Here is a 22,018-nt window from a genome sequence, read left to right on the forward strand (position 1 = left end):
GGAGACCCAGGGCCCACCTCACGAGCATCGTCACAAACGTTCAGGGACGCTCACAGAAGACAAACTGTGAAACTACTTGGATGGCAGACTCTGCGATTCGTGACGTCGAATCTAGCATCTCTGAGGAACGAAAAAGGACAAACTGTTGGATTTACAAGGAATTATCAACAGTCTACACATGAAGGTTGACTACCTGCAGCGATTGGATGAAAACATACTTACATCGGCAAGACAAGACGAACTCACAAACCTCATCATAGAGGCAGACGACTACCTGCACGATACTCGCGTACAAATTTTGAAAGGGAAAATACACTGAAACGGTTATCTACTTCTGAGTCTTCGTCAGCTACCCCAGTGACCCAGCGAGGAAAAACAACTCAGCTACCAAAGCTACAACTACCTACTTTCGAAGGGACGTACTCAAATGGATAACATTTCACGATTCGTTCAAGTCAGCAGTCGGCAACGATCCAAACTTGACTGGAGTACAAAAGTTCCAGTATCTCAAAGCACAGCTACGCGAAGAAGCGTTGAAGTCGATCGAAGGACTCTCAATGACAGACGCAAACTACGAAAACGCACTTGATATTCTGATTAAACGGTATGGGCAAAATCATAAGATTATCTACGCACACATGTCAGCTCTTTGGGACTTACAGGCACCGAGTAGAGAAATTTCCAGTATGCGAAATTTCTACGATACATTGGAGACGCACGTGCGCGGTCTCAAGGCTCTTGGTAAGAGCGAAGATTCATACGGGGACTTGCTTGTTCCGATCATCATGCGGAAACTACCGGGCGAAACACGTACACAAATTTCGCGCGACCACGAGGATGAGTGGAATTTGTCGGACTTACGAAACGCTATACTCAAGGAAGTCGAAGCATTGGAAGACGGCTCACAGTCTGATTTATTCATGGGTTCGGAAACCTACAAATCTCGTGACATTGCATCGACTGCAGCTTTTCATGCTCAAGGGAAAAACCCCGCGAAAAACCGAAATGTGCGCTCTGCAATGGAAGTCATTATCCCAACAGCTGTGACGTCATAACAGACATTGATAAACGCAAGCAAATTGTTACACAGAAGAGACTATGCTTTAATTGCCTCGGCAACCATGTAGTCAGAGTTTGCAAATCCAAGTCGCGCTGTAGAAAGTGTGGTAAGAAGCATCATACGTCGATATGCCACACACCCGTTGAAACGAAATCGACTGATCGTGTACAATTTGCAGGAACTGGCACTGACTATCAGTTTGGTTCAGTGATGTTGAAAACAGCTATCGCAGACGTACGGCATCCATCAAAACCACGCGTACAGACTACAGCGACAATTTTGTTTGATGAAGGGGCAACACGCTCATTTGTCACACAAGATCTCGCGGACAAAATCGGCGCAGTTACTACGTCTGCAGAGACAATAAATTTAGCTGTATTCGGCGACAAATCACCTCGGTCGAGAACTTTCAAAGTTACTGAAATAAACGTCGTCGCGGAAAACGGAGAAACCATTCCAATGAAAGCTTTGGTCGTACCAAAGATCGCTGCACCGCTACAGAATCAGCTGACAAGGAAACTCGGCGAGTTAACTCATTTACGCGGACTGAAACTCGCTCACCCGCTTTCGGACTGCCCATCATTCATCGTAGACATACTCATCGGGGCAGATTTCTACTGGGATTTTGTTGGCGACAAGATAATACGAGGTCCACCCCAGCGGTATCATCAAAGTTAGGCTATTTGCTCTCCGGTCCAGTACCCGGACGCGTGCATGGTCGCAGATCAGATTCTACATTTCTTCTTTTGGATTCATCGGATGAACAACAATCGTTGCAACGTTTCTGGACATTAGAAACACTCGGTATTACGGACGATCCACAAAGCGTCAAAAATGAACTGACATTCGAAACTTATCGGGACAGTTGTATCACCAGAGAAGGTGATCGATACTCTGCGAAGTTGCCATGGAAACAGGACCATGCTCCTCTCCCAACCAATTACGAGATTGCCGCCAAACGCACTCGTAATATGATTCGCCGCTTAGAACCGGACATTCGGGACACTTACAATCGGATCATCAACGAACAAGAGAAGCGAGGCTTCATAGAACGGGTACCGATCGACGACGTCACTGTCGGACATTACATTCCGCATCACGCTGTAAAGAAGGATTCCCTGACAACACCCATACGCGTAGTCTACGATTGTAGTTGTCAGGCTGACCGCCAATCACCGAGCTTGAATCAGTGTATGGAGGCGGGACCACATATGCTAAATGATCTCGTCAGCATCTTGCTTCGTTTTAGATTGAACAGAACGGCCATAAGTAGCGACATAGAAAAGGCATTTCTGCACGTGGGACTTGATGCCGCTGACAGACAGTATACAAAGTTTTTATGGCTGTCTGATCCCGCAGACCCAGAAAGCGATCTCATTACGTATCAGTTCAAGTCAGTCTTATTTGGTGCTACCTGTTCACCGTTCATTCTGAATGCTGTCATCAGAACTCATTTGGACACATTCGATTCGGACACTGCAAACGCCATCAAGGAAGATATTTACGTCGATAATGTTTTGAGCAGTATCAACGGTGATGCGACTAGTTATCTCATCGAAGGAACGATATAATGGAACAAGGCGGTTTCAACTTACGTGCGATATCAACGAACGATGCGACACTACGGACAATCGCTTGAACGCAAAGGAACGTTCCATCCAGAAATGACCACAAACCTTGTCGGCATGAAATGGAATACGGTTACTGACGAAATTGGCTATAAGGACAAGGATACAAAGCTTACAGATCAGAGTGACTGTGATACTTCAGAGCTACACACAAAACGCGAGGTCGTCAAACGCGTCGCTTCATTGTACGACCCACTAGGATACGTATCACCTGTCCACATCAGAGCGAAGATGCTTATCCAAGAAATCTGGAAATCAAATCTAGACTGGGATGAGTCTCTCCCACAAGAAATCGTTACTAATTGGCGAGAAATTAGAAACGACCTTGATCACGTAACTGACACTGTTCTGGCAAGACGATATGTTCCACATCGCAGCAAGGACAATAACGACTACAAACTCAACTGTTTCACAGATGCCAGTATGGAAGGACGTGGTTGCACTACATATCTGGTCCACGATTTGAAATCATCACTCGTAATGGCGAAAACAGGGTTGCTCCTATCAAAGAAATTACTCTGCTCAAACTGGAATTGATGGCAGCTGTAATCGGAGCAAGACTGACCAAGTTTGTACACACTGCACTGGCTAGCAGAATCAACATAACTAAATCTGTTCTATGGCTAGACAGTCAAATCGTGCTACACTGGCTTAGAAGTGACAAAACACTACCACGCTTCATCAGAAACCGAGTGAACGAAATTCGCACAGACAATACCGAATGCTACTTTCAAATACTGCCCGACGCGGGACAACCCAGCTGACGTCCTCACCCGGGTATTAACTCAAAGCAACTAAAGGAATCACAGCTATGGTGGAACGGACCGTACTGGTTGAAAACCGGTGACTGGCCAGTATCAAGGCTAATCACAGACGCGAACGAACAGGAAACCGCTATGGTAGTAAAGGCAAACCCTACAAACCACGCGAACGCAGACAAAATGCACACGGGAATTACCAAGATTATTGATGTTAATTGTTACAGTTCTCTAACTCGACTGCGTAGGATAACAGCATTAGTTCTACGTTTTGTCGGAAATCTGCGGAATCCTAACAATCGGGTAACCGGTGAAATAACCGCTAGAGAGATCAAAGCCGCAGAGAAACTTTGGATCATCGGCGTCCAATCAGAGTGCTACGCAGATGAACTCAGACTGCTCAAATCAAACGAGAGAAAACACGGACAACTCGTCAAACAGTTGAAACTCTTTCTAGACGAAGATCACATTGTCCGCTGTGGAGGTCGTCTTCACAACTCGCCGCTGACGGAAACAGCAAAATTTCCAGCATTGATACCGAAGTACCATCACTTCACGCGCCTCATCGTGTTGTATCATCATCGTCGTTCCAAGCACATCGGCTTACAAGGAACAGTCACAACACTACGCCAATACTATTGGATACCAAGTATTCGCATTGTTGTGAAATCAGTCACACGTCATTGTGTCACTTGCAAATTCGTAATCGGACAATCATATCAGGCACCTATAAGGCCACCACTACCCAAGATGAGAGTTACCGATCACCCAGCATTTACCGTAACAGGTGTCGATTTTACAGGGGAACTCTACGTTAAATCGGAAATCAGCAAGGAAACCAAACGCTATGTTTGTTTATTCACCTGCGCTACGACACGTGGTGTACACTTAGAATTAGTGGAAAACATGAGTACTGGTGCATTTCTACGAGCATTTCGTCGCTTCGCTGCCCGACGCTCATTACCACATCGCATGTTGAGTGACAACGCATCAACATATCATGCAGCAGCGAAGGAAATTCACGAAATCATGAACTCTCCATCTGTAAGGGGATTTCTCGCGAACCACCTCGTCCAATGGGACTTCATACCGAAGCGAGCCCCTGGTTCGGGGGGTTCTGGAACGGTTGATTGGCATTACAAAATTATGCCTGAAGAAAGTACTGCGACGAGCTTTCATATACGAAGATGAGCTGAGAACACTACTCACAGAGATCGAAGCAGTAATTAACGATCGGCCACTGACTTACGTGTACGGCGACTGCAACGAACCCCTACCTCTAACTCCGTCGCAACTCATCGTCGGCCGAACAATTACCACTTTACCGTACGACGACATCAACGTCGACGAACTACGCGATCCAAACTACATGTCGCAAACCGTCTTGGAGAAGAGATCTCACGTCTTTCAAGACTTTTAGAGCAATTTCACGCTCGTTGGAGCAACGAATACTTGACTGCACTGAAGGAAAGAGACTTTAATTGCGTGAGGGGCTCCACTACGAATGAAATTAAAGTCGGAGACGTCGTACTCATACACGACAGTCAGAAGAAACGTGCGCAATGGAAACTAGCCATTGTACAGAAACTGAACGCTGGCAACGACGGGTTAGTTCGCTCAGCTGAAATTAAAACGGCAAATGGACCTAGCAACCGACCTATCACCAAATTACACCCCCTTGAAATAAACACTGGCGATGTCAACGGACCAGCCCATCAACAGATGATTGCGCTACAACTAATCACATCCGACGCTCATCCAGACGAGCAACAAGGAGGCTATGAGACGAATCAAGGAGTGGAATAGAGTAATTGCCACGGATGAACAATGACAATTAACGTCGTATTGAGTTTCATGTGTTAACTTTATTAGAACTTTGACGGACAGTTCTCGTGCAAAGAAATAGTTGTGCTTGCAACTTTTCATGTTTCAATTGTTCATTGAATTTCATATTTGTTGAGTTAAGTAAACTGATATTTCGCGGGCCGGAGTAAATGTCGGGAACGAACTCTGAGCACAGTAAAAGTATCAAACTATCTGTCAATCATTACGTGTATTCACCTCCGGTCACGTGACTAAGAGTTATTAGATTTTAGAACTTTCTAGTGTTCATGGCGTGCAGACGTGCGTGTCTTGCAGCGCCTCGTTGTACTTGCACTGAAACCAGTCAATAAAGCTCACGTTCAAGTTCAACCAGGTTTACGTCTTCCCTATCTATCCATCTCACGAACCTAATCAACCACAATTTTTTCTGAATTTTTCTATGACCTTTAACCTGCCCTAGACCTTGCAGTAAAATATGACTATATCGTTTCCTACATACAGTCCGAGAGGGCTGGTGTATATTGAAAAATGACCAGTATGGGATAAAACCATATAACTAAATTTCTGGTGACCTTTGACTCTCATCATCGTGTACCTCATTTATTAAAGGCAGAGCCTCCCTTTAAAAGGACGCCGAGGTATGGCGGCGTTCATCATGTAAGTGGACACCAAACAGGCAACACGCGGGCACACGGTCCAGAAAATGCCAAATTTTAGTTTTCCCCGGCTGCAAAAACACAGACAGACTGCCAAGCGGTCAGTGTGAAGTTGCTGCCGATCAACTCTGTGGTTACATTCAAAGTCTACGCGACTGGAAGACAAATTTTTTTGAAATTTGAGCGTTTGTGTGGGGAATCAATGACCGTTGGCGATTTGAACCGACTGTCAATCAAAAGCTTGCATAAACTCTGTTTGCAGGATTAGCAAAAGGTGACAAAAGGTTGAGATCAGTTTGTGTAATTAATGTTATAGAAATCAAACATTATACTGGCCAGTGTTTGACTGGAAGGAGAACTCCACTAATGCGAGAACCTGGGATTGAAAAGTGCAGATTTAAACAATTATGAAATTAAAGGCTAGCCAGTAGAGCTAGAGAGCTGAAATTTGTGGACAGGATTTATTATGTAAGTAAAGTTTTCCGCAAAAATTTCATGTTACTAGGATGACCTTTGACCTTAATTTCATCAATATGTCTAGAACTCAGTAACTTCAAGAATTACAGCCTTCATATTTGGTTGGATGAGGCACCTAATAGCGTCACATCCTGAACCTCATTAATTCGTGACAACACCAGCCCTCCCTCCTGGTAATTTCTGTCCAGTCCCTCATTTCACTATTTCGCAATTTCGCTATTTCTTTGATTATAATAAGCCGCTAGCAGCTCACAAGGATAGTCGACGGAAAGGGCTGAAACTCTCAGGGTCCGATTTCATAAAATCTTCATTTTCGAAGGTTTAGGTGATGTAAACTTTCGAAAAAAAGTCGGCATCAGCTTTGTACTTAAGCAAGCAAGAAAGCTGACTAGTTATTTTGACCTACTAATATCAGAATGAACCAGCCTCATACTGTTTTTATCTTAGTGGTGGGTGAAAAGTTGAGTGTGTTTGTTTTGTTTTGTTTTTTTACAAAAACTAGTTTATATGCATGGGTTGCTGGGTTCATTTGAATGATGGTAAATGAAGTTCAGCCATTGTTATTGTAACCTTTCTATCAACATTATTGATTATCAATGTTAGATTGGAATAATTTACCTTCAGAATAATCAAAAATTGAATGTTTGCTTCTGGCAAGTGCATATCAATCTAAATTAGAGTAATGACTGTACATGAAAGCTAGAGTACCTGTGTCTCTGTTTTTGTATACTACATCATTGTTAAAAAATATCTTTGAAGATGCCGGTTCAACAAAATACACTAGTTTTTGCCATGTTGATCTATCATAATGTATTTTAGCTATCTCGGTGGACTTGTCAAGAAAATATTTATAGGCTATTCTTCTGGCCGAAGGGAAATAAGTTTGTTTCCTTTCCAATTTACAACTATTTTTCGACAGTTAGAAATATTTTTGAATAGAAAGTTATCATGATGCAACAGCATCTTGATATCATGTGCTTTTTCAAGTAAGAATACATAATTTTACTCATGAGAATTATGTCCTCAAGACCTACCAATAAGGCCAACATTCTTTCCAAAGGATGCATATTATTAGCTCCCATATAATATGCATATGTATATATGCAAATGGGAGGTATTCGTATAAGGTGGAAAAATGTGGTCTGTATGTATGTATGTATGTATGTATGTATGTATGTCCGTCCACATGAAAAACTCCTAAACCGTAGCACCTACTATCTTAGTATTTGGTGTAAAGATGCACCTAGGGGTGGAGATGTGAATTTGTTCAAATGAACATGTCAGTGCCAAAATATGCAAATGAGGGGAAAAAAAAGGAAAAATCCTGCAAATGGCTAAAACTCAGTAAGCATTGGTCAGATTTGGTTGAAACTTGGTATGCAGATTTCTTTAGGTATTCTAAATTATGTGTGTCAAAATTGGGATGAAATTTTCATGTTTATATTTTTAGGGTATTTTTTCCGTTTTTAGTCAAAAAATCTTGTTCTCTGAAATCGCTCGTCTGATTGCTATGAAATTTAATATTCATGTTCCCCAGGATGGCCTCAGTCATGCCTGAACAAATTGTATTGATATTGTCATATTTGTAATTTTGGTGAAATTTTCCCAATTTTTGATAATTTTTTTATCCAAAAAGTACTGATTTGATAGCTCTGATATTTGGTATACAGGTATCTAAGATTAATCTCAATATAATGTATTGAAGGTATGTTGAAACTGGCAATTTTTTTTTTATTTTCGGGCAATTTTTGCCTTTTTGGTAAAAATATTTTTCTCCTAAAACCTCTGATCCGGTAGCTTTGACATCTAGTGTACAGGTTCCTAGGGTTTATGTTAATTAGATATATTCAAAATTAGGATGAAATCTGCAATTTTGTATTTTGGGGGGCAATTTTTCCCATTTTTGGTCAAAAATTTGTTTCTCAAAATTTACCAGTCTGATTGTTTTGATATTTAGTAAACCAGTTCTTAGGGTTTTTGTTAATAAGATATATTGAAATTAAGTTGAAATCCGGAATTTTGAATTTTTGGGGCAACTTTGCGAAACTGTCAGTTTTACTGGGATATCTTTCATTTTGTATTTTTAAGTTTTTTTGGTAATTTTATATCTACTGGAACTAAGAGTATCTAATGTGGTGATTTAGTAAGCATTTGATATGGTAACCTGTATTTGGTGTTGAAATGCTGTAAAAAAATCCTGGCAGATTTTGAAAAAATTCCAAACAAATGCCAATCAAAATTCAGCCAGAGAAGGTTTGACAAAAAGAAAAGGTGCTAGAGTGGGGAAAAAAAGAATGTACAATGGATCGGATAAAAAAGATATTGTACCTCATCGATCTTCCAGACACCGTCCCTTATCAAATGGTCCACCCCGATGTATTTTTGTGTGCAATTAACCATGCAGTGTCTTTTAGTTTAACCTGTTGACCCCCAATTCCCTGTAAACAGGTCCACAGTCATCATTGATTACAATAGGTTTGGGCCAAACCATGGTGGTGAAAGGGTTAAGATGTCAATTTAGGTAAGGATTCGAAAGGAACAGTCAAGTTCACCACAGTTTAACTTTATCGCTTGTGTCATCATCCTTGTGTAATTGGTTTAGTTTGTTAGTGTTCCAGACGTGGATGCACCAGCTGTTCTTGAAGAAAACAATGTTTAATTTTCCTTGTAGGGTTTCTGAGTTGATGATTGTATGTTGAAATTTCTCCATGTATCTGGTGTATGGGCGAAGTGTAAACATTGGTTGCATGTTATGTATTTCAGTCTATGTCAAATATTGTAAATGAAAAAATCAAGAACAGTTTACTGTGTGCTTATAAAAGATAACATATTTGTCAATACATATACTGCCTTGCAGATTGATAGTCTTAAAGATTATCACAGAAGTAGAAAAGGAAAAGAAACTAATCAAATTGCTGTAACATATTCACTCTCAGTGCCTGTATAGGCCTATACTTAACTATTTTATCATTACATTCAGCTGTTGTTATATCTTTATCACTCTCCATGGGCCAAGGCACACTTAGGGTCAATGTCATCACTCTGTGCCAGTCTGTGTATGTCAGTCTGTCTGTATATGTATGTCCATGTTTCATACAATTGTTGACTTGTTTTTATAATTATATGGGAGCGAACAGTGATGTTGCCACTATTTTTTATATCTTAAATGGCTTCTGACTTTATTTTTATAAACTCTTGGTACACATATATACTCTTCATTGTTTTCATATTTCACACTTCAGAGAAGTTTTACTCCACTGCACCATGCTGCCCAAAATGGCCATAAAGATGTTGCAGAGATTCTCATTGGTGCTAAGGCAAACATAGACGCTCTCACAATGCTTTATATACATTCAGTATATTCATGTATATTGACTTATATGGAACCCAACATTAATGGCATACGTAACGATTGTTACATGACTTGATATGGGTGCAAGTCAGTGCATTGACTTTAATAGGAACATCGGGGGAGTTAACGAGCCGTGTGAACAATGTACTGACCAGTTTCCATACATGCAGTCCGGTGAAGCCTTTTGACGTTTTAGACGTCAAATTACGTGCTTACCGCTAGAATGATGGAAAATATCTATGCACGCACTACTACTTTGACTTTCATTACAATTTGTTTGATGCGCTGGTCGTTAATGGTAAGATTCTTTGAGAATGCCCTGTAAGTAATAAATAACATGTAGCTTTAACTGTGAAGAGACATGTAATAAAAATATTATTACCTGAATACATTGGTTTATGTACCGTCGCAGCAGGAGCCAAGCCCTCCTGGCATTGGGCATATTGTCGCCAGCTCTTGGGCACATAAACCCATCTATTCGGGCAATAATATTTTATCATACCAGTGTATTGATGATGCAAATGCAGCAATCTGATTGATGGAGACATGAAAGAACCATGGTATGTTCATGATATACGTACCATGACTAGGACATGCGGCGAGCTTTCAGGCAGAGCACTAATCCTTTTCTGACGTTCCATTCCAGAATTTCAACATAGCGTTATGATATAATAGCAATAAATCACACCCATCTATGGTATACCACTCGATTTTGACCAGTTTCTATTATTTTAGCCTTCTCAGGGAATTTGCATTAGAGAAAGCCAGACAATTTTCATTTCTATTGTCTGTGAAAAAGCAAAGCACAGCATTTTCAGATGAGGTGTTAGATCATTGGTAAAAGATGTGTCAAATAATTGCACATGAAGTAGATCTGATAAATTCAAGACAAACAGCAAAATATCACGGTGATTAAATCTGTAAGGAAAACATCTAAACCGTTCATTATTCAGTCATTGGTTAAAGCCCAAAATAGCTGATATTGTTATGCATTTTTTGTCAGGATTTTATTTTCAAACCACACCGTGTTCATATAAACGTGCTAACTGAAGGATGTGTCTTGGAGTATCACTGCTCACTGATTCAGACTATGCCTACATGTTTTAAAATGCTTAATAATAAATGATGCCACACCCATAAAATGGCGACCCCACAGGAAAATTAAAAAAATGTATTTCCTGCACATACACATCGTGATCATACCAGAAACAAGCATAACATCTGTTTACCCAATTACCAGTAAATTATTACTGTAATTGTACAGTTTATCACTGTTTCCAAGTCTGCACAAAGAGAATTGATGACCCATTTGAGAATGTGTCTTTACCTCTTTTTTTAAGAATCCATGTGACTTTGATTCGGTAACTGTGTATACTTAATCATTATGTCTGCATTATCATGCAGTGTGATCTGGGGAGTGTTGCCAACAACTTAAACATTAACATGCCTGCCAGTAGTAGTGTTGATGTACCAATGGGCTTCGATACATTAACATGCCTGCCAGTAGTAGTGTTGATGTACCAATGGGGCTTCGATAAGGCATATAGTATCATTCCAAACCCATGTGTGTGTGCAGGGTGTGTGTGTTATTTTCTTAAGAACTGGAGAGTTTTGTTGTGATCACCTTATTTTACCTAAAGTTCAATTATTATTGTCATTACTTTGATGGCATTGCATTTGTGTTTAAAATAATCACAATAATACTCCATCCACAATCCAATACACCATTAACAGTTAAAGACAAAAACAGAAAACAGAAAACATAACAAAGTACCATACACACAATTAACGAAGTCAATTTTGTAAAAGACAAGATATATGGGCCTCTAGCAAACAGACCATGGAAGTGTTGTCAGGTGTTTCAAAAGTAGTGAGCGCTTCCAGTCCCACTCTGTAGAACACAAAAATATTGTTTGTAAACCAAAATCAGAACATTTTTATTTTTGTATGATCATGTTTCATAACATCAACACAACTAGCATCGATTATCCAGCAAAATATCACCAGAAATGATCAATGTAATTATTGATAGGCGAATTAATGAGGTCAAGATAGTGGTGTCATAGTGCTCAGGAAATTAAAGATCATTGTATTTTCATAGAACTAAGCTCAAATCATGGTTCTGTGAGTTCGCAAGCTGAATTATGAAGGCATATAAGTTTGATCTTTGATGTACACACTTACCATTGCTACTTTCATTAATCACATAAATTTGTTACTGTGGAATCTGTGTTTTATCACAGATGTGTTTTGTGATTACACCTAGCTATCTGCCTTCCTTACATCCTCATCGTCGTCCCCTTAGTCAATCAGCTCTTCTACCCATGACTGTTATCAATCCTCCTTCCCAGCCAATCAGCCACGTTTGCACACGACACTACATCATCAAGCCCTTGTCTCATCGCTCCGATTCATTCATTCATTCATTCAGCCGCTGGGTTCATGCCATACCAGCTCGGCCAATCCCACCACAATCCTCTGTCTCCTCCTCTCTTTTCCCTTTCTCTCAAGTGTACGGGCTTGTGCTTAAATCTATACTTTCCGTTCTTCTTTTTGCAATAAACCCTCAACTTATGTTAGCAGTTGTGTGTATTCACAAACTAGCAAGTATAACAAGTATAGCAAGTGTAACATCTGAATAGTTAGAAGGAATTACACAAATCATTTTCATAAACACGAGCTATTGGTCAGTTGAAGAAGTGTTGAGCCAGGAAGTGTCTAATGCAGTCTTTGTAATTCATATAAAACTTGTGGAAGGTATGTGTAGACGTAGCAATCATCCAGTATTTACCTCTTATGTGAATGGGAGTACTGTTCCTCTCACAAGTGACCAAAGAAAAGAAATGATTGGCAACTTACTGACATAGTAATGATATTATTCCAAAAGTAATTCAACAGTTTCAATGTGGAATCATGAAGGATTTTTTTTGCGAGAAAAAAATAATGTGTTAGGCTTAAAGAAATATATAGAAAAATAACTCAATATGGGGAAAATAACATATATGCACCATAGCAGGCAGTGTGTGATACTGATGACTATATAAAGGCAAGTGACTGAACATCAAATGTGGATTTTTGTAAATGGAAATAATAAATGATAAACAAACATTGGTATTTTAAAAAGACAATTGTTTCCCTTAAATAATTTTCACAAAGGCAAAAATAAGGAGCTTTTAAAACTTCACTAAGTAAATATTAATGATTTAAAGGAGAGGTAGTAAACAAGCTATATGATTTTTTCCCTAACCATTGTCTTTTTCCTTGTTTGTTGCTTTGTTTGTTTCTCTTAAGATATATACAGTATGAAATTATCACTTAAAATTACTGGAAAATAATCTTTCTACATGACTTTGGAATCTGATTTCTACCAGATGTAATTGTTTTGTTATTATGACATAAATTTGTCAGGAAATACTGAAAAGGATAAATTATTTGCATCAATTGTTTTATGCGTATACATACTGAGCAAAAAGCTTAAATCTTATGACACCAGTAAAATGAGGAAGCATTCTCTACCACTTAAATTAGTTTGTTGAATACGCTATGCATAGCATGGGAAGTTCAAAAATAAGAAGAATAGGTCTAGTCTAGATGCCTCAATTCCAAATATTTTAGGTAAATGAAATTGCTGTGATTAAAACAATATTCACATATCAATACTTTTAATAGTCAGCTCCAATATCTAATCAAATTATGTGAGTTATAGTTGACATATAAGTATAAAGTTTGCTCACTTATTTTGGCTGAATAGAGCAAGAGTTGCTGAAAAATTGGTAGGAAGAAAACTGATTTATGCTGATTTGTCCTTGAAAAGCTATCAGGTTCCCACATTAAAGATATGTTGCAAGGTCAACAACTTGTAACATCCTACGATTATCATTTTGTAAACAAACGTGGGGACTGCTATAGCCACTTGTATCATTGGTAAGGCACACACTGAGATCAAAGTCTACAGTTTATTGACTGTTAACCATTAAAATGTTAACAAAATTCAGTCAAATCAAAAAAAATCTAAAATTTGCTATTTCTATCATTTATTTCAATTCAGAAAAATCATCATCTTCCCTGTGTGTGCATGGAGGCACAAATAGCTTTCAAAACATTGGTCATTGAGACAGTTGCTTAGTCTGATAAATTAAAGATAGTCATAGTAAAAATAGCTGAATGTTTGATTTGAAATAATTGTGCTGGAACAATTTGACTTTTGCCTAATTAGAGTATGATATCAGCTAGGCGACTGATGCCGTATGTTGTGGGTTCGATCCGATTGAAAACTAGCCGCATTAACATTGTTGTTCTCATATGCAGTAACAGTGGGTTTATTGAGTAGGAGACTAAATAATTTGTCAAGTGACGTTGTTATAATTAAAACTTGAACAATTGCCTAAGGGGACATTTGGTTATAAACAAATATGTTTTAAGCATGGCAAATGTGTGTAAGAGGAGTTTGACGTATACCCTAGTACGCTTAGATTTGTAAGTGAATGTTGAGGGCTTAACATAAATTGCAGCGTTAACTGTACATGTATCATGTACATCTAAACTCATCATTGTAAAATACTCAAATTTAGAGAAGGCAATGATTTTAGGAGTGTCTTTTTGAATTGTATATCAAAGCCTAAAATACTCTCAAAACAATTTATTTTCTCCTAATTTTTATAATTGTCATTTCCATACAAACAGACAGACAGACTACTTAAAGGCAAGACAATTAAAAACACTTTGTCACTGTTTTTAATTATGAAAATAGAAAGCTGGCTAAACTATGAGTAGTGCTTTCCTAGAGGTCTACAAAAATGCCTAATAATATTTTCAAAACTGTAACATTGCATACTTATATGGGTTTTTTTGATAATATAACCTCAAAGTCAATTTCTGTCACCTTGATAAAATATAACCAATGAATTTTTGTTCATATTTACACAATTTTGATCCAAAACTGTAGCAATAAAAAGAAGGTCCGTTTGGTCTAATATTATCCTAAAAATTACAGACACAATCACAAAAATTGGTAAAATGTTGCACTAAAATTTTGGAGGGAAAAATTAACATCTGTCGAATGGTTAAAAAAAAACATTCAAAGTTCTTTTGTTTGGTTCTGATGATATTATTCAGAAAGCAAAGTCCAATCTAACATTGGAAATGAATAATGTTGATGGAAAGATTACAATAACCATACGCTGAACTTCATTTCTAATGATTCAAATGACGAGAGATTATGAACATGCTGTATACTCGTATAGAACAGTAAACATACTGTCATCTTCCCACCCACCACTATAATAAAACAGCAGTGAAATGGTTCAATCTGATAATGGTTTGTTAAAAGGTAAATGTTTGATACTAGCAAAGTGCTATAGCAGTCCAAACTAAAGTAATACCCATTTAAGGAAGATAAAGTGTCCTTGACTCTATTTCTGTGTACTTTACCATTCTGACAAAACGCCTATGCCACTACCTCAACAAAATACACTTGTTTGCCATCTTGATCCATCATAATGTATTTTTGCTATCTCTCTTGACTCATCAAGAAAAAGTTTGTAGGCTATTTTTTCTGGCCAAAGGGCAATGAGTTGCTTTGTATCTTTGTTTAGTTTTACAATTATTTTTTTTCAATAGATAGAAATGTTCTTGAATAGAAAATAATCACAATGCAACAGTATATCATTCATTGCACAGGGGGATTGTGCCTACTCAAGTAACATTACATTTTATAATGAGTTCAAAAAAGACTAGTTCCTATATAATCATGCCACATAATTTCATTTGTGAGAATTTTTGTCCTTCAGATCTACCAATAATGCCAGTGATCTATATTGTTAATTGCTTCTGTACCATAACTATTGATACAAATACCTGTACTTCATGGTTTTGATATTTCACTCTTTAGGATGGTTTTACTCCACTGCACTATGCTGCCCAGAAGGCCATAAAGATGTTTCAGAGATTCTCATTGGTGCTAAGGCAAACATAGAAGCTCTCACAAACGTAAGTGTAACTATCTCCTCAAGCAGAAAGAGATAAGTGTTGCACTTCCACTGTTTACCGATTTGTATACATGCCAACCTTTAGGATGTTTTTTTCAACTATGTGGCAAACGATTGAGATAACCTTACCCAGGGTCTCAAATAGAGTATGATTTACAATATCCAAATAATTAAAGTTGAAGTAATACATGAACTACCACACATTTTGTCATTTTTCTATTATTTTGATAAATATTGTCTCTCACAGTCAATGGATTCGCAGTACAGATAACCACACAATTTCTATTGTCTGTAGAAGAAAACACTGTGTTTTTAGACAAAGAGATAATTTATTCTGAATGGAAAATATCTCAAATATCACTGGTAAAAGGTATGAAAATCGATCCCAGGGCCTAGGAGTGGCACATGTAAAACAGTGTGTATCTTTGCGTCAGAGGCGGAATAAATCTATTTATCCAGGAAATCTTAATCCCGACTGCTATGTTTGTACGCAATTAAAGCCAGTCGACGTTAGGGACACAAAAACAACACGAGGAACAAACAGGCAGTGGTTTTGAACAAAATCAATGTACCCGGTACTTCACCGATGTCTGTAACTCAGTACATGAAAATATTCGTAGCTTGACGCACTTTGAACATAGCTCGTAACAAGTGACAGCGGAAAGCCCACAGAACTACGTGTACAACTATAACAGCCACTCATGTAGTTGGCGCTCAGTGAAGATTTTTCGATCAACAACTTTGACGGATGATGGACTGACCTTTTCTACCGCAACTGTTATCTCCCTCGATTCAGCACAAAATTTTCGTATGGACTATTGATGCTGTGTTTACAGTTGTTACGTAGTGGTAAATCCTAGTCGTATTTACGACTGCTGCGTAAACAGTCACCGAATAAATTTGCACGCATTTACGAGCACTGGATATTACTACCGTTTTTAATCGAAAACCGTCCGTATACGCACATGACAGTTGTGACAAAAACAACACAAAAAATCTGGCGTACATTGTTACTGCATTACTTTGACCAAAAAATCACCCAAATGCCGAACGGTGATCATATGAACTCTGCTGCAGGTTTCTGGACTAAACGACCCCAAACCGACGGGTCCCAGTCAACTGTGCCGGGCTCGACGTCTACTCTATCAGCGTCAACTCAAACTTTCACTCCAGAAAACTTTACCGCACAAAATGGGAATATACTAAATTTACCTTGAAAAAAATTCAAACTTTGTATCGTATTGAAAAAATCTTACCGGGGCCACGGAGCAAATAAAAAACAACAAACCCCAACAGAAACAGTGGAATGATGATCATTAGTGTGCAAGGTCGCTGTATTATATGTCAGGGTGAAAGAATCTAGCTTTGAATTTCTGGACTGTACGCGGCACACAGTCCTGTAGCCGACAATGATATGCAAATGATATGCGGTTAAGGTCTCCTCAACTAACTTTCAGCTGGTTTTTCACTTTCTACTATTTTTATAGTATTTTTTACAAAGGCACAGACTTATTCTACCTGCAACTTAAAACTGACGGTGATTTTGTAGCTCATGTCTTTACTATTTTTAAAGTTTTTGGTAGCCGGTAACACCACATTCTTGTTCGTGTCGGTTACAGGACGATCTGCCGTCAAACGGCGAGGGCAGAATTAGACAAGATTACGACCAATGTGTTACCGCCGATGGTACATAACGTACTGTTGATAGCAGGTAGTTCGGTGTCCAGTGAGAACACGATTCCGAATATATCACGGCTGTTGATTTGAGCTGCCTCCGATCGAAAATTTTCAACACAAAGACATCATATCAATAATTTTGCGAGATTATATAAGTACCCGCTGTCTTCTCGCCAAATAGCTGTGATCAAGATCATTATGATAGAAGCAATGACCGCCGAACACCTGCTTGCTGATCTTATACACAACGTGTAAAAATTGATTATTCCTGCTGAGAAATACGACAGCAAATATTGCAATGTGAATTTCTTACTATCTTCCTCGCAATGGTTTTGCATCTGTGTTTATTTTATCACGGTCACTGGACCATTTCTGACGATTTTTACTAACAAAGAATCAGTTCACACTCATCGTGGGAACACATTGCAAAGACGTTCACAAAATTTTCATCACATTCATCACATTACCGTAATCCCCGTTTCAAAGACGTAGGAAATGTATAATGATTTGTTTATCTTGAAAAATCCCGAACTGAAGCCTCTAAATACAAAATGATTTTCTTCTGAACAACTTCCCGACAACTTTACAATCACACTCTGGTCATCACATGGCGGTTGTAACCGTACATGTGCTGCTGCCAATGGAGAATCAAAAGACTTCAAATCACCAGTCAAAACGTACGGAAAAAGTATCAATATCCAAGCAATGTAAAACAATAATTTTGATAAGGTCAATTTATTGTATATTATAAAAAATCTCCAGACCACTCGGAACAGCGTAAGATTATGATCTCACTCATTTGAATACTACACTCACACGGTAGGGTAAAAATATGGGAACTCAGATCGTTATATACTGCTTCCGTCAAACGAGTCCGCTTATCTAAAGACGGCAAAAATGGTAAAAAAAGACGGTAAAATGACCATAATTATTATTGCTTGTCTCTGTAAATTTTGCCGACTATTCGTTAGTAGTTGTCGAATTTCTTGAGTTTGTCCGAAAACTATTTCAGTGAATGACGTAAGTTTCAAGACACCCGAGTGCGAACGCAATATCGATATGGAGATAGCAAAATCAGTCACAGACAATCGAGGAAGAACATAAGAGTCTATTAATCTGCGATTTAATTCATCCTAGGTTACCATGAAAGTAAAAAAGGTAATGTTGTGCCCTGGTTGGGAAAGAAAAGTTGATTAAGTTTTCAAAAAAACGTCAGCTAATACTCGAACAATTTAGTAAAAAACTAGCTCAGAAAAACGTATAGAGAAGAACGACATCACCGATCACGGCGATCTTCAGACCTTTTATCATGTTTCAGTCTGAACGGTCAACATTTGATGCTATAATCTATGTCAAGTGTCTCTTTTTGGTCAAATCCGACAGAGATGAATCAATCATGATTTAGTTTCATCGCCCCGACCCGACAGGAAATAATGAAGCACATGGGCACCTGTATACATGTAATCGTGGCATGAACGTATCCAATGCCCGTCCACTGCATGAGCCATTGACCGTGCATCGTGAGCAACAACGGTTTTGGATGTCACGAGAGCATTTTTATCGCAGTCTGTGAGCGGTTGAGTGGTTTGGGTAGGCTGCATACATGTAGATCGGAATCGAGTTGATTTCGGCGGAAAACAGTTAGAAAGTAGTTTTTCGTGCTCCGTCCAAATTGGATCCGCATGTTGCCGGTTTTGTCCATGGTAATCAGCAGAGCTGTGGTGGGAGGCCGTATAACGCCGGGAATACACGTCATCGTACGCAGGGCTATGCCACAACATACTTCAAAGGCGATCTATCGTAAAATATCGTACTGCAGGTCAACAAAAACATCACTCATTCATAGGCCTACAGGTACACATATCAACGAACAAAAAGGGAGAGGCAATCTGCTTGAAACCATGAAGTAGTCCGTTTGTGTCTGAATTCATTGAGGCGCGTGTTCAGTAACCGTTGGTCAAGTTTTTTCGTTCAGTAGTAAGAATCGTTTATTCATTGTTGACATCGTAATCGATCCGATGTACACAACAAATGTTTGATCGTTTGCACCTTTGCGCGTCCCCTCGTGATTGGCAGCTGTTTGAATGCTTTCATCTATTGTTCGTTGGACGCTTCGAACACAGCATCGAAGCAGTTTTGGCATAAAAAATCAACTTAAAATGGAAAAAATGAGAGAATTTCGCCAACAGGGTGATGCCACAAGTATTCACAAAACGTAATATGTTGGAACAGTGCTTTAATTTACACCATGGTTGTTGAAAGATCCAGATTTTCGGGAGCATTCGTTGACGTTGTTACCATGTGCCACTCATGTTGGATTATGAATCCCCAGGGAGATAGGGGGTATTTATAGGCTCCCCCTGCCTTTAAGCATGACACATTATTCAAGTTTGAATATGCTTTGATGTTGATCTGCAACGTAGTGTTAAATATATGCATGGACTCACAAGTTGTTGGTGTATCAAAGCAATATGAACTTTAGATCTCTATCACAAGATGGCAGTGTCTTAATGTTCCTGGTCTTGATTTTCATTTTACCCTTTTGTCAGGGCATACAACTGTATGTCTGTTTGTTTTGTTTTCTAATATGGTCATCAGTACGTAATTTGTCTTTTAATTTTCTATCCAGAGCCATATGCTTTGAAATTCTAACTTGCAGTTGATCTTAAGAAGGGAAAAATCAAGTACAGTTGGCTGCTGTGCATTTATTATGATAAAATGATAGATTCATGTATTCTTTTAGATCTTATCTTAATCTGTTCTTTTCCATTGTTCACTAATAAACTTAAGCATAATATCGACACAAACACAGCACATTGAGAGCTTCTAAAATTACAATATCAGTACTTGTACCCTCAGTAAAATAAAAATAAATATTGCTATAAAAGAAAATGTAATTTAAAAGTATTGCACAATATGCCATATTTCAGAATGGTATCTACATAGTAACATCATTATGGGAACCTAAATCGAAAATTTCAGTTTTTTGGCTAGTGACATCTAGAAAAGATTTTCCACAAAAATGATGACAGACAGTAGAAGTGCAGTACATGAAACTATATTTTTGACAAAATGACAACAATATTATCAAAATAATGCTAGCCTATATATTAATTATTATATTATTATTTTGAACAGTATCTCTAGGAAACTAAACGTTTCAAAGTATTCAGAGACTGGCAATTGATTCTATGGAAAGAACGTTTTTACCAAAAACGAAGAACAATTCGACAAAATATATAAGTGCTAACATTGTTGTGAGATCTTACAAACTCAATGATTCAACAATAACCATAAAAAAAATATTGCTGCATCCCAGCAACATGATTGCCTTTTATGTAGTTTACAAAAATGATTATCTTTAAATTGTAAATTTCTGGTATTGCACATGTAAACTTTCTAAGGAAAATAGTGCCAGTGAACTAATGACAATCTTTTAGCTAACCAATATTACACTGGGTGTAAAATACATTGCAAAGTTCTTCTAAACCATAAAAGATAACTTTTAGCATGTTTGACGTAAGGTATTGTAACAGACATTGATACAAAACAGGCCATACTGTATATCAGTGTGTATTGAAAGTAATAATATTGTCATAGCTGTGTATACATGTCAGGTTACCATATTGAAATATATATATTAAAGAGTAGGCAAAGTAATAAGCTATATTTTCTTAGAGTTTCTTAAAAAAACTCATTGCTTGTTAATGTATGAGAGAGTTGTACTCATGCTCGCTTTAAGTATGCGTTACGGGCGTGTCGAGTTAATGAAGAGCAAATGAAAGCAGATGCTATGGCCAAAAATCTTTTTAGTGGAAATCACAAAAAATTTTGGCACTCCATTAATAGTAAAAAGTGTTCGTCCAGGCCAAACAATGTGGGTGGCTGTACTGGCGAAGCTAATATTGCTGATATGTGGCGTAACCATTACTATGGCGTTTACAACTCAGTGAATACGACACATGACCAGAAGTTTGTGTTAGATGTTGTTGAAAAGTGTACTCTCGATAATGATTTCATTGTTTACCCCAGTGACATTAGTGATGCCATAGGGAAACTACAGGCTGGTAAATCTGCTGGCCCTGACTATCTCTCAGCTGAGCATTTTATGTATGCTAGCAGTAAAGTTTCCATTTTACTCAGTATGTGTTTTACGGCGATGTTTGTGCATAATGTTTGCCCTAGTCGCCTTTCCGATACTGTTTTAGTTCCCATCATAAAGGACAAAAACAACAATATCAATGACAAAAGTAACTATCGTCCGATTGCAGTTTCGACGTTGCTTCTAAGCTTATGGAATTAATTTTACTTAGAAATATTGAATGTTCTCTTGAAACGTCACATTACCAGTTTGGTTTCAAATCTGGTCACTCGACCGATATGTGTGTCTTTGTACTTAAAGAAGTAATCAATTACTATAGAAAGCATGGTAGTAATGTCATTGTCACTTTCATGGACGCCTCCAAGGCATTTGACAGAGTCAACCATTGGGTTCTCTTCAAAAAGTTGATTGATCGCAAAGTACCAGTGTATTTTGTCAGATTTCTCCTGAGATGGTATCGAACTCAACAGACTTTTATTCGCTGGGGTGCATGTACC

General features: G+C 38.3%; 2 protein-coding genes across 2 annotated transcripts in view; both read left to right on the forward strand.

Moving 5' to 3' along the window:
* Positions 1–2,031: 2,031 nt before the first annotated feature.
* On the forward strand, positions 2,032–2,631 carry LOC139123890 (uncharacterized). Its single transcript, XM_070690041.1, has one exon. The coding sequence runs from the start codon at positions 2,032–2,034 to the stop codon at positions 2,629–2,631; it is 600 nt and encodes a 199-aa protein (XP_070546142.1).
* Positions 2,632–15,053: 12,422 nt separating this feature from the next.
* LOC139123891 (26S proteasome non-ATPase regulatory subunit 10-like) overlaps positions 15,054–22,018 on the forward strand; it is a 29,438-nt gene continuing 22,473 nt past the window's right edge. The window contains exons 1-2 of the mRNA XM_070690042.1: positions 15,054–15,084; positions 15,646–15,743. Coding sequence (XP_070546143.1) covers positions 15,054–15,084; positions 15,646–15,743 — 129 coding nt within the window. The remainder of the gene's footprint in view (positions 15,085–15,645; positions 15,744–22,018) is intronic.

The sequence above is a fragment of the Ptychodera flava genome (assembly GCF_041260155.1).
Source record: "Ptychodera flava strain L36383 chromosome 23 unlocalized genomic scaffold, AS_Pfla_20210202 Scaffold_23__1_contigs__length_28996876_pilon, whole genome shotgun sequence".
Lineage (NCBI taxonomy): Eukaryota > Metazoa > Hemichordata > Enteropneusta > Ptychoderidae > Ptychodera > Ptychodera flava.